The following is a 12782-nucleotide window of genomic DNA, read 5'->3' as shown; positions in this document are numbered from 1 at the left end:
CATTGAAAAGGAGGAACACAGGACCCCAGCCCCAGTGGTTGGACTGCCACTCATCAGAAGTGTTTGCCGTGGGACCACCCCTTTAATCGAGGTGTGAAGCTAACTCAAAACTGACATCATTCTGAATTATGTTAAATGACTGGCGAGGAACACCTCCATGTCATATATCCATCTATTCCTCCTTTCTTTACATGTCTAGTATTTAGGTTACAATCTTTGTACTCGAGATGTGTTCTTAGCTATTTACTTATATTCTTGGACAGCACAATGTCTCATTTGTTTCAGTAGAGCGTATTCCTTCACATGAAAAAATAAATAACCTAAATCCTGAAAGGCTTTTGAGCTAAACATTTGCTCACTATAGAAAGGTGTTTTAAGATGATTTTACTATAGTTTAGTTAATGTAAATCACGTATTTTTCCACTTACCTTGCTGACATGTTTTAAAGAAGATGGCATTTTGCGGTGTCTGGAGAATCACATTGCCTTCTGAATTCATTACAATAATATTAACCTCAAATGCTGCCACTCCATCTTGATTACCAAGGCAAGGAAATCCAACCTGGATAACTGAAGAAGAATATCATTAATGATCAAAGACCCTATGTGCTAAAATGAATAAGCTAAAGTTATTTATGGGGGTTTTGATCAGCCAAATGAAGGGACAGCAGTGTTCCAGCAACCACCATGGTCCACTCATTGCTTACACAGGCACAATGTCATACATATATGTGGCTGGCTATGTCTGGTGTTAGGTTTTCCTGGAATACTATGGTGTTTAACAGGTATGCTCATGTAGTTGCTTACCTCATGTACATCTCTCAAAGCTTTTTTTTAAATTAGACTCTCCTGACCTATTTTCACTGGGTAGACAAGTCATTCTGGTTTGTTACATCCTATCTGTAGCACTTCTTTTCACCGTATCCAACCAAACCAATGATGCACTTCTCCTTTCTCTGCTGCAGTTCCAGGACCGCTCCTAACAGCACTCAGATGGTTCATAGCTCCTCCCACCAGCTAGTTACATAGACACTCCCCTATCAATGACATACCCATGGACATAACATCACAGGAAATAAAGAGCTGCATGGGCATAGTCATGTGACCACAGCCCCAAACGAAAGATAGAAGCAATAAAGTTAAACTAAATATAAATTACAAAATTACTTTCATGAATTATTATTTTAAAGGATGTTGATACCAACCAGAAAACCCCTTTTGAGTCAGTCCTTCCCTCCTGCAGGCACAGATCACACTGCCGGCCTGTGTACGAGGAAGCCGAGAATCAGCCTGTGCATTCTTCCCACACAGTACTGCAGCCTGATCTGTGCCTGCAGGGGAGTGCTGGATCTCATCATCAGGAATGGGACAAGATGAGAAGTTACTATGTTACAGTTTTTTTTATTTATTAACACTGAGGTGCACATAGAGGGCATTACTACTATGAAGGGGCACAGAGAGGGCATTACTACTGTGAAGGGGCATAACAACTGTTATGGGGACACAGTGACGGCATAACTACTCTGAAGGGGTCACAGAGAGGTCATAACTACTGTGAAGGGGGAACAATGAGGGCATAACTACTGTGAAGAGGGCACAGAGAAGGCTTAACTACTTTGAGGGGGCATAGAGAGGGCATAACTACTGTGAGGGGGGAACAATGAGGGCATAACTACTCTGAAGGGAGCACAGAGAGGAGTGCAAAACTACTGTGAGGGGGGCATAACAACTGTTATGGGGGAACAGAGAGGGCATATCTACTGTGAGGGGGCACAGTGATAGCATAACTACCCTGAAGGGAGGACGGAGAGGGCATTACTACTGTGAGGGGAACACAATGTGGGCATAACTACTGTGAAGGGGGCACAATGAAGGGATAACTAATATGAGGGGGCACAATGTGAGTATACCTACTGTGAAGGGACGCAATGAGGACATAACTACAGTACTATGAAGGAGCACAGTGTGGGCATAACTACTGTGAGGTGGGCACAATGTGGGCATAACTACTGTGAAGGGATGCATGTAGGACATAGCTACTGTGAAAGGGTACAATGTGGGCATAACTACTGTGAAGGGGAGCAATGAGGCCATTACTACTGTGAGGGGGCACAACGTTTTAAAGTATGGGGGCGGGTACCAGAGAAAGGATTTACATTGGGTGCCAAACAAATTAGGCACGCCACTGCCTGTACCAGCACTACTATCCTCAAGCCTAACATAGATGTGTCAGGAAGTGTTTAAAGACTGTAAGCATAACTTTAGGAGGTGTCTGACCCATCAACTCTGCCTGCTTCCTGTTGAAATCCTTAGCATTTGAAGCTTTATCAGAGCAAGTACAGGCAGGAGAGCAATGTGCTATGGAGCTACTTCCCTATGCTTGCTCAGCTGTAGTGATAGCCTGTACTGATGTGGTATGCAGTGCTCCATAACATCTCTCGCTCCTGCATGTGCCCGCTCTGCTAAAGCTTCAAATGCTAAGGAATTCACCAGGGAGCCGGCAAAGGTAACACGTCAAACACTTCCAAAGGTCACAGTCTTTAATCCCTTAGTGACCAAGCCTGTTTGGGCCTTTATGACCAAGCGTTTTTCTTCCTTTTTTTATGGTCTCGTTCCAAGAGCTATAACTTTTTTATTTTTTCATCTATATAGCTTTATGAGGGCTTGTTTTTTACGGGACAAGTTGTAGTTTTTAATGGCGCCATTTTGGGGTACACATAACTTTCTGATTAACTTTTATTAACTCTTTCTGGGAGGGAGATGGGGAAAAATAGCAATACTGCCACTGCGTTTTTACATTATACATTTTTTGGCGTTCATTTTTTCGGTACAAATAACATAATATCTTTATTCTCTGGGTCAGTACGATTACAGTGATACTAAATACTTATAATTTTGTTTACGTTTTACTACTTTTTTTGCAATAAAACACCTTTTATTAACCCAAAAAATTATTTTGCATTGCCACTTCACAAGACCCATAACTTTTTTTAATTTTTTTATATGGAATTGTGTGAGGGCTTGATTTTTGAAAGACGACTTGTATTTTTCATGGGTATGATTTTGGAGTAAATGCCGCTTTTTGATCGCTTGTTATTATGTTTTTTTTCGGTGGAAACTAAGAATAAATTAGAAAGTCTGTCTTTTTTTATTTTTTATTTTTTACGGCGTTCACCATAGGGGATAATTTATGTAATATTTATGTAGTCCCGGTCGTTACGGACGCGGCAATAACAAACATATGGGGGATATTTTCTTTTTGCAATTTTTTTCATTGAAAATTGTATTTTCAATGGAAAAAAAGGCATATTTTTTTATTTTATGGAATTTTTTTTATTTAATAAATGTGTATTTTTTTTATATTTTTTTTACTACTTAATAGTCCCACAAGGGGACTATAATATACAGTATTTTGATTGCTTTTAAAATGTAATGCATTATCTCTATAATGCATTGCATTTCAATAGCAATGCTATTCGAACATTGACCAGCAGGCTGCGCCAGAGAGGCACAGCCTGCTGGAAGTAACTGAAGACAGACTCGGGCCCTCATCGGAAGCAAGGTAAGCTTCCCAGCACATCAGCACCCCGCGATCGCATTTTCGGGGTGCTGATGGGAGACAGATGGAGTCCGCTCCCTCTGTCACCACTTTACATGCAGCGGGCGCCATTGCGCCCGGCATGTAAAGGGTTAAACAGCCCGGATCGGCACTCCTGCCGTTCCGGGCTGTTAGAGCAGGGACCCGGCTCTCATGTGAGAGCCAGGTCCGCGCTCCCCGCTGCACGGGGGAGCCGCGCGGCGCTTAAACTGTGCCGCCGTAAAAACGCGGCGGCCCAGCCTAAGGCCCCTTAGTGACCGCCGTAAAAACACGTATGGGTGGTCACTAAGGGGTTAAGCACCTCCAGGCACATCTATGTCAGGCTTGAGAAGAGCAGCACTAATACCGCAGGAGAATATGTACACCGGTACACAGGGATGTGTGGATTGCAAAGTGCGATAGGCACGGGAACTTTAGGTACTTATTTCACTAGGAAAAGTAAAAATAATAATAATAATTAAAGTATACAAATATGCTTTTTTAATCATATGTGCAAATAGATTTTAATAAAGCAAACGTTTCAACTTTATTGTACGGCAATATTAGATTGGAACTGTTAAAGTAAAATTGAAAATTTTGCTGTTTAACTAAATTTGTCAATAAATGTTCTGTTTCTAAAAGGACCATATTTTCTCATAAACTAACAGCTATCAGCCACTATTAGCAATAAAGAAAAAAAATCTATGAAAAACCTTGTGTACATTTTATTTTTAAGTGTAAATTAATCACACTTATAATAAGATTGTAATTCCCCAGGAATGTTGCTTCAGGAACCCCCATTCTCCTGCCGTGTTTCTTATAGAACGGCTCTATGTTTCATTAAACACACTGGTTGAAAACTCATCCTGTTTGTTCAGATCAAAATAGTCCATCTGTCATTTTCTGATTACAGAGAATTGGACCCGCACATCAGCTTAAAAACAGGTCTTAGTATAATGTGGATTGTGAGCGCGGAGCACACACTTGCCATGCTGCCATCTTGAGACACAAACGCTAATTGCATGTTACATTTAATAATACATTGAAGGTATGGTAAGCAAATAATAGTTGTGGAATAGGAAGCTAAATACTAATAGAATTTCCTCAACCTATGATGCTTCATTTACTACAAATTTGGAAAATCTGCAATAGCAAAATAATAAGAAACTAGATTATCTTTCTTTCTGACGACATCCCCACTATCATCATGGGTGACTTCAACATCACTATTGACACCTGCCACTCAGCTGCCTCTAAACTCCTATCACTCTCTTCCTCCCTCGGCCTCTCACAGTGGTCTTTCGCTCCCGCCCACAGAGATGGTCACACTCTGGATCTTATCTTTACCCGCCTCTGCTCCCTATCTAAGCTTTCTAATTCGCCTCTCCCCCTATCTGACCACAACCTACTCATCTTCCTTTCACTAGTCTCTTCTGCTGCTCCCTCTGTCCACACACTAACACACTCCCGCAGGAACCTTAAACATCTTAACCTTCGCTTTCTTTCTGATTCTCTTCTGTCACTGTCTACTATTTGTTCCATCCAAGACCCAGATACTGCCACAACCCTGTATAACACAACAATAAGTACAGCTCTGGACATTGTTGCCCCCCTCACACACAACAAAACCCGAAAAATAAACAGACAACCCTGGCACACCAACCTGACCAAAAAACTCAGACAAACTTCGAGGGCTGTTGAGCGGCGATAAAAGAAATCCCATTCTATGGATCACTTCACCACATACAAGCAATCCCTCCTCATTTATAAATCCTCACTCGCTGATGCAAAACAGGCCTACTTATCATCTCTCATATCTTCCCTGTCCCACAGCCCTAAACAACTTTTAAACACTTTTAACTCCATTCTCCGCCCCCCAGTGCCCCCACCCTCTTCTCTCATCTCAGCTGAGGACTTTGCCACATATTTCAAACAAAAGATAGTCAACATCAGAGAAAGCTTTAGTGCATAGTCTCCCCAGACCCTCTACACAACTGCTCGGTCCTCTTCTCCCAAAACCTGATTCTCCACTATTATAGAACAAAAACTCTCCACTCTACTCTCCAGATCACATCTCACCACCTGTGCACTTGACCCAATCCCATCCCACCTTATCCCTAACCTCACCACAGTGTTTATCCAAGCCCTAACTCATCTCTTCGACCTATCACTAACCTCTGGTGTCTTCCCCTCTGGTTTTAAACATGCTACTATTACACCCATGCTCAAAAAGTCTTCACTTGACCCATCTTCTTTGTCCAGTTATCGCCCCATATCACTTCTTCCATATGCCTCAAAGCTACTTGAGCAACATGCCCATTCTGAACTGTCCTCTCACCTCTCCCTCTTTGACCGGCTACAATCTGGCTTCCGACCCCACCACTCAACTGAGACTACCCTTACCAAAGTCACCAATGACCTACTAACAGCCAAAACAAAAAAAATTACTCATTCCTCCTTCTTCACCTGTCCTCTGCCTTTGACACTGTTGACCACTCCCTTTTGTTACAAACTTTCTCATCTCTTGGCATCACTGACCTGGCCCTCTCCTGGATCACATTATACCTCACAGACCGGACATTTAGCGTCTCCAAATCTCACACCACCTTCTCGTCTCATTCCCTCTCTGTTGGTGTCCCGCAAGGCTCTGTCCTAGGACCCCTGCTCTTCTCTATCTACACTTTTGGCCTGTGACAGTTCATAGAGTCCCATGGATTTCAGTATCACTTTTATGCTGACGACACACAAATCTACCTCTCTGGTCCAGACATCACCACCATACTATCCAGAATCCCACAATGCCTGTTTTCCATATCCTCCTTCTTCTCCTCTCGCTTTCGAAAACTTAACATGGATAAAACAGAATTCATCATCTTCCCCCCCCCCCATCTTGCTCAGCCCCCTAACAGACCTATCTATCACGATCAACAGCTGCACACTCTCCCCGGTCAACCAAGACCGCTGCCTTGGAGTGACCTTGGGTTCTGACATCTCCTTCTGAACACACATCCAAGCACTTTCCACCACCTGCCGCCTCCAACTCAAAAACATCTCCCACATCCGCACTTTCCTCAACTTTGAGTCTGCGAAAATGCTTGTACATGCCCTCATCATCTCCCGCCTAGACTATTGCAACATTCTCCTCTGAGGCCTTTCATCTAGCACTCTCGCACCCCTCCAATCTATCCTCAACTCTGCTGTCCGATTAATCCACCTCTCAACCTGTTACTCCTCTGCCTCTCCCCTCTGCCAATCCCTTCACTGGCTCCCCATTGCCCAGCGAATTCAGTTCAAAATACTAACAAATACATACAAGGCTGTCCACAACCTGTCGCCTCTTTACATCTCTGTGCTACTTTCTCGATACATCCCCACACGCAATCTCCAATCCTCACAAGACCTCCTGTTCTCCTCTCCTCTTATTACCTCTTCCCACAATCGCCTCCAAGATTTCTCCCGTGCATCCCCCACATACTGGAACTCACTACCTCAACATATCAGACTCTCACCTACAGTGGAATCCTTCAAAAGAAACCTAAAAACCCACCTCTTCAGACAAGTCTACAACCAGTGACCTTGCTGACTCTATACCACCATGACCAGCTTTACCCTCTCCTACTGTGTCCTTTTCCCATACCATGTAGACTGTAAGCCCTCACGGGCAGGGCCCTCTCTCCTTCTGTACCAGTTTGTAACTCGTCTTGTTCATGCTTAGTGCAATTGTTTGTATTATGTATGTATACCCTTATCATATGTACAGCGCTATGGAATGAATGGCGCTTTAAAGGGTTTCTGTCACCAGAATTAACCCTATTAAACTAGCTGACATTAGCGATGTGCTAATGTCAGCTGAACCTAACTAGCCCATTCCTACTTTTATCTATGCCCCTGTTACTCCAGAAATATATCTTTTATAACATGCTAATTAGCCTCTAGGTGCAGGGGGGGGGGGGGGGCAGTTTTCCTAGAGGCTCAGTTTTCCCACCTCTGGCCACGCCCTGCCAAACTGGATTGACAGGGCCAGGCAGCCTTCACCTCCAACTGCCGGCCCTGTGCGCTGGGGAAATCTTGCGCTGTTCAGTATTCGCCGCAGGCGCAGTGAGGAAGCCGGCAGCCGCGAGCGCCCTTCACTCACTGCGCCTGCGCCAAATACTGAATGGGACGGCGCAGGTGTGAGATTTACACGGCAGACAGGGCCGGTAGTAGGAGACCAACGCTGCCTGGCCCTGTCAATCTAATGTAGCAGGGCGTGGCCAGAGGTGGAAGAACGGAGCCTCTAGGAGCAGGGGCAATGCCCCCCCTGCACCTAGAGACTAATTAGCATATTATAAAAGTTATATTTCTGGAGTAACTGGGGCATAGATAAAAGTAGGAATAGGCTAGTTAGGTTCAGCTGATATTAGCACATCGCTAATGTCAGCTAGTTTAATAGGGTTAATTCTGGTGACAGAAACCCTTTAATAATAAATAATAATTATCTGACAATGTATGGCAAGTCCTGTCCTAAAACAGTGGTTTCCAGCCTTATTACAATTGGGGAGACCTCTAAAAATGTTTATGTTCACATTGGACCCCTACTGCTATGTCTACTTCACAGGACCATATGTGTTATGGGGGACTACTGACCAGGTTCCAGGGATATTATTGTTAAAGGGAACCTGTTACCATGACAATGCAGTGTAATCTGCCACTGGTAAATTATAGAGCAGAAGGAGCTGAGCAAATAGATACATAGCTTTGTGGGAAAAGATTCAGTATAACTTCTATATTGTACATTTCAATTCCTGCTCATTCTGGGCTTTGAAGTCAAGGAGGCGGCCCTATCAGTGATTAACAGGCTGGTAGTCACTGATAGGACCTCCTCCTTGACTTCAAAGCCCAGAATAAGCAGAAATTTGAATGAATGAAATACAAGTTATACTGAATTGATTCCCATAGAACTACAGTCAGGTCCATAAATATTGGGACATCAACACAATTCTAACATTTTTGGCTCTATACACCACCACAATGTATTTGAAATGAAACGAACAAGATGTGCTTTAACTGCAGACAGTCAGCTTTAATTTGAGGGTATTTACATCCAAATCAGGTGAACGTTGTAGGAATTACAACAGTTTGCATATGTGCCTCCCACTTGTTTGTTAAGGAACCAAAAGTAATGGGACAGAAAAATAATCATAAATCAAACTTTCACTTTTTAATACTTGGTTGCAAATCCTTTGCAGTCAATTACAGCCTGAAGTCTGGAACGCATAGACATCACCAGACGCTGGGTTTCATCCCTGGTGATGCTCTGCCAGGCCTCTACTGCAACTGTCTTCCGTTCCGGCTTGTTCTTGGGGCATTTTCCCTTCAGTTTTGCCTTCAGCAAGTGAAATGCATGCTCAATCGGATTCAGGTCAGGTGATTGACTTGGCCATTGCATAACATTCCACTTCTTTCCCTTAAAAAACTCTTTGGTTGCTTTTGCAGTATGCTTTGGGTCATTGTCCATCTGCACTGTGAAGCGCCTTCCAATGAGTTCTGAAGCATTTGGCTGAATATGAGCAGATAATATTGCCCGAAACACTTCAGAATTCATTCTGCTGCTTTTGTCAGCAGTCACATCATCAATAAATACAAGAGAACCAGTTCCATTGGCAGCCGTACATGCCCACGCCATGACACTACCACCACCATGCTTCACTGATGTGGTGGTATGCTTAGGATCATGAGCAGTTCCTTTCCTTCTCCATACTCTTTTCTTCCCATCACTCTGGTACAAGTTGATCTTGGTCTCATCTGTCCATAGGATGTTGTTCCAGAACTGTGAAGGCTTTTTTAGATGTCATTTGGCAAACTCTAATCTGGCCTTCCTGTTTTTGAGGCTCACCAATGGTTTACATCTTGTGGTGAACCCTCTGTATTCACTCTGGTGAAGTCTTCTCTTGATTGTTGACTTTGACACACATACACCTACCTCCTGGAGAGTGTTCTTGATCTGGCCAACTGTTGTGAAGGGTGTTTTCTTCACCAGGGAAAGAATTCTTCGGTCATCCACCACAGTTGTTTTCCGTGGTCTTCTGGGTCTTTCAGTGTTGCTGAGCTCACCGGTGCGTTCCTTCTTTTTAAGAATGTTCTTAACAGTTGTTTTGGCCACACCTTATGTTTTTGCTATCTCTCTGATGGGTTTGTTTTGTTTTTTTCAGCCTAATGATGGCTTGCTTCACTGATAGTGACAGCTCTTTGGATCTCATCTTAAGAGTTGACAGCAAAAGATTCCAAATGCAAATAGCACACTTGAAATGAACTCTGGACCTTTCATCTGCTCATTGTAATTGGGATAATGAGGGAATAACACACACCTGGCCATGGAACAGCTGAGAAGTCAGTTGTCCCATTACTTTTGGTTCCTTAACAAGTGGGAGGCACATATGCAAACTGTTGTAATTCCTACACCGTTCACCTGATTTGGATGTAAATACCCTCAAATTAAAGCTGACAGTCTGCAGTTAAAGCACATCTTGTTTGTTTCATTTCAAATACATTGTGGTGGTGTATAGAGCCAAAAATGTTACAATTTTGTCAATGTCCCAATATTTATGGACCTGACTGTATATACATATACAGTTAGGCCCATATATAAATTGGACAGAGACAACATTTTTCAAATGTTTGTTCTGTACATTACCACAATGGATTTTGAACAAAACAATTCAGATGCAGTTGAAGTTGAGACTTTCAGCTTGAACCCCTTCCTGACTGGCCATATGGCTATATACGTGCAATCTGCACATACCCCATGCAGATAGCATGTATATAAATGTTATGGCACCTCTTTAATCCAAGAGCTGCAAAGCACTTGGATTAAAGCTTCTGCCCCTGAAAAAACACTGACAGAAATGTAATTTTTGCCCGCTTCACTTCCTAAAAAAAATTAATAAAAAGCACTCAAAAAGCCATATAGACCCCAATATTGTACCAATAAAAATGACAGCCTGTCCTGCAAAAAAACTAGCTCTCACGCAGCTACATTGATGGAAAAATCTAAAAGTTATGGGCCTTCGATTTGGTGATGTGAAAAAAAAAGTTTAATAAAAAGTGATTTTATGATATAAAAGTGGTAGAACATGAATAAAACAATATAAATTTGGTATCCCCAGAACCGTATCAACCAACAGAATACAACCATCTTATCAAGTATACCACATGGAGAAACCCATAAAAACGAAAAATAAAAAAACACTGGCAAAATTACAATATTAGCCACTTCATCTCATAAAAAATTTAATTAAAAGTGATCAAAAAGTCATATGTACCCAAAAATGGTACCATTACAAAATGAAAGCTCAACCCGCAAAAAATGAGCCCCCACACAGCTCAGTCAACAAAAAAATAAAAAAGTTATGGCCTGCTCAAACAGCAGTTTACAACCACTGTCTCCTTATTCAGGAGAATATAGGTAAAAAATTATGGGGTGCATTTTCTCCTGTTGTCCCTTGTTAAAGTGAAAAATGTGGGCTTTTTGGCAAATTTTTCTTGTAAAAAATAGAATTTTTCCCTTTCACAGTGTGAAAATGTGTTTCTAAATATTATGAAACACCTCTGAGGTAAAAGTGGTCAGTAAACCCCTCAATGAGTTATTTGAGCGGTGTAGTTTCCAAAATGGAGTCACTTTTGGACGGTTTCTACTGTAGGGGTGCCTTACTGTGCCTTCAAATATGACACAAAACTCAAAAGCCATTCCAGAAAATCTGCTCTCCAAAAACCATATGTTTCTCCTTTCCTTCTGAACCCTGCCATGCGCCAATACAGCTGTTTATGAACATAAATTGGGTGTTTCTGTAAACTGCATAATCAGGGTAACAAATATTAAGATTCCTTTTGCTGTTAACCCTTGCTGTGTAAACTCCTGGGTTGCTTTGGCTTTATGTTTTTTGGTCATTGTCCATCTGTATTATGAAACGCCAACCAGTCAGTTTGGCTGCATTTGGCTGGATTTGAGCACACAGTATGTCTCTAAAACCCCCAGAATTCATCCGGCTGCTTCTGTCCTGTGTCACATCATCAATAAACACTAGGAACCCAGTGCCACTGACAGCCATGCATGCCCAAGCCATCACACTGCCTCCGCCGTGTTTTATAGATGATGTGGTATGCTTTGGATCATGAGTTGTACCATGCCTTCACCATACTTTTTTCTTTCCATCATTCTGGTAGAGGTTGATCTTGGTTTCATCTGTCCAAAGAATGTTCTTCCAGAAGTGTGCTGGTTTCTTAAGATGGTTTTTAGCAACGCCGAATCTAGCCTTCCTATTCTTGAGGCTTATGAGTGGCTTGCACCGTGCAGTGAACCCTCTGTATATACTTTCATGCAGTCTTCTCTTTATGGTAGATTTGGATATTGATACACCTATATCCTGGAAAGTGTTGTTCACTTGGTTGGCTGTTGTGAAGGGGTTTCTCTTCACCATGGTAATTATTCTGCGATGATCCACCACTGTTGACTTCTGTCGGCGTCTAGGTCTTTTTTGCATTGTTGAGGTCACTAGTGCTTTCTTTCTTTCTTAGGATGTACCAAACTGTAGATTTTGCCACTCCTAATAGTGTAGCAATTTCTCTTATGGGTTTTTTCTGTTGTCGCAGATGTAGGGCTTGTTTCACTTGCATGGAGAGCTCCTTTGACTGCAGTGCCACATGTAAAGGAGCTGAAACTCCTAAACTCTTCATCTAGATTTAATGTGGATACCCTCAAATGAAAGCTAAAATTCTGGACTTTATGACCATGTCCATTTTATAACTATAACTTGAATATATTTTAGTAAACAGATAATAAAAAAAACTAAATGTGTATCAGTGTCCAAACATATATGGATCTAACTTTATATACACTGAAATGTGTGTGTGTATATATATATATATATATATATATATATATACAGTACAGACCAAAAGTTTGGACACACCTTCTCATTCAAAGAGTTTTCTTTATTTTCTTGTCTATGAAGGCATCAAAACTATGAATTAACACATGTGGAATTATATACATAACAAATAAGTGTGAAACAACTGAAAATATGTCATATTCTAGGTTCTTCAAAGTAGCCACCTTTTGCTTTGGTTACTGCTTTGCACACTCTTGGCATTCTCTTGATGAGCTTCAAGAGGTAGTCCCCTGAAATGGTCTTCCAACAGTCTTGAAGGAGTTCCCAGAGATGCTTAGC

The 12782-nt window shown here is 42.0% G+C and overlaps 1 protein-coding gene across 1 annotated transcript in view; it reads right to left on the bottom strand.

Moving 5' to 3' along the window:
* The window catches only part of WIF1 (WNT inhibitory factor 1), a 130579-nt gene that overhangs the window by 61323 nt on the left and 56474 nt on the right, over positions 1-12782 (bottom strand). The window contains exon 4 of the mRNA XM_040409287.1: positions 429-569. Coding sequence (XP_040265221.1) covers positions 429-569 — 141 coding nt within the window. The remainder of the gene's footprint in view (positions 1-428; positions 570-12782) is intronic.

This window comes from Bufo bufo, chromosome 1 (assembly GCF_905171765.1).
Source record: "Bufo bufo chromosome 1, aBufBuf1.1, whole genome shotgun sequence".
NCBI lineage: Eukaryota > Metazoa > Chordata > Amphibia > Anura > Bufonidae > Bufo > Bufo bufo.
The sequence above is the reverse complement of the archived record's forward strand: the minus strand, read 5'-3'. Positions and strand labels throughout refer to the sequence as shown.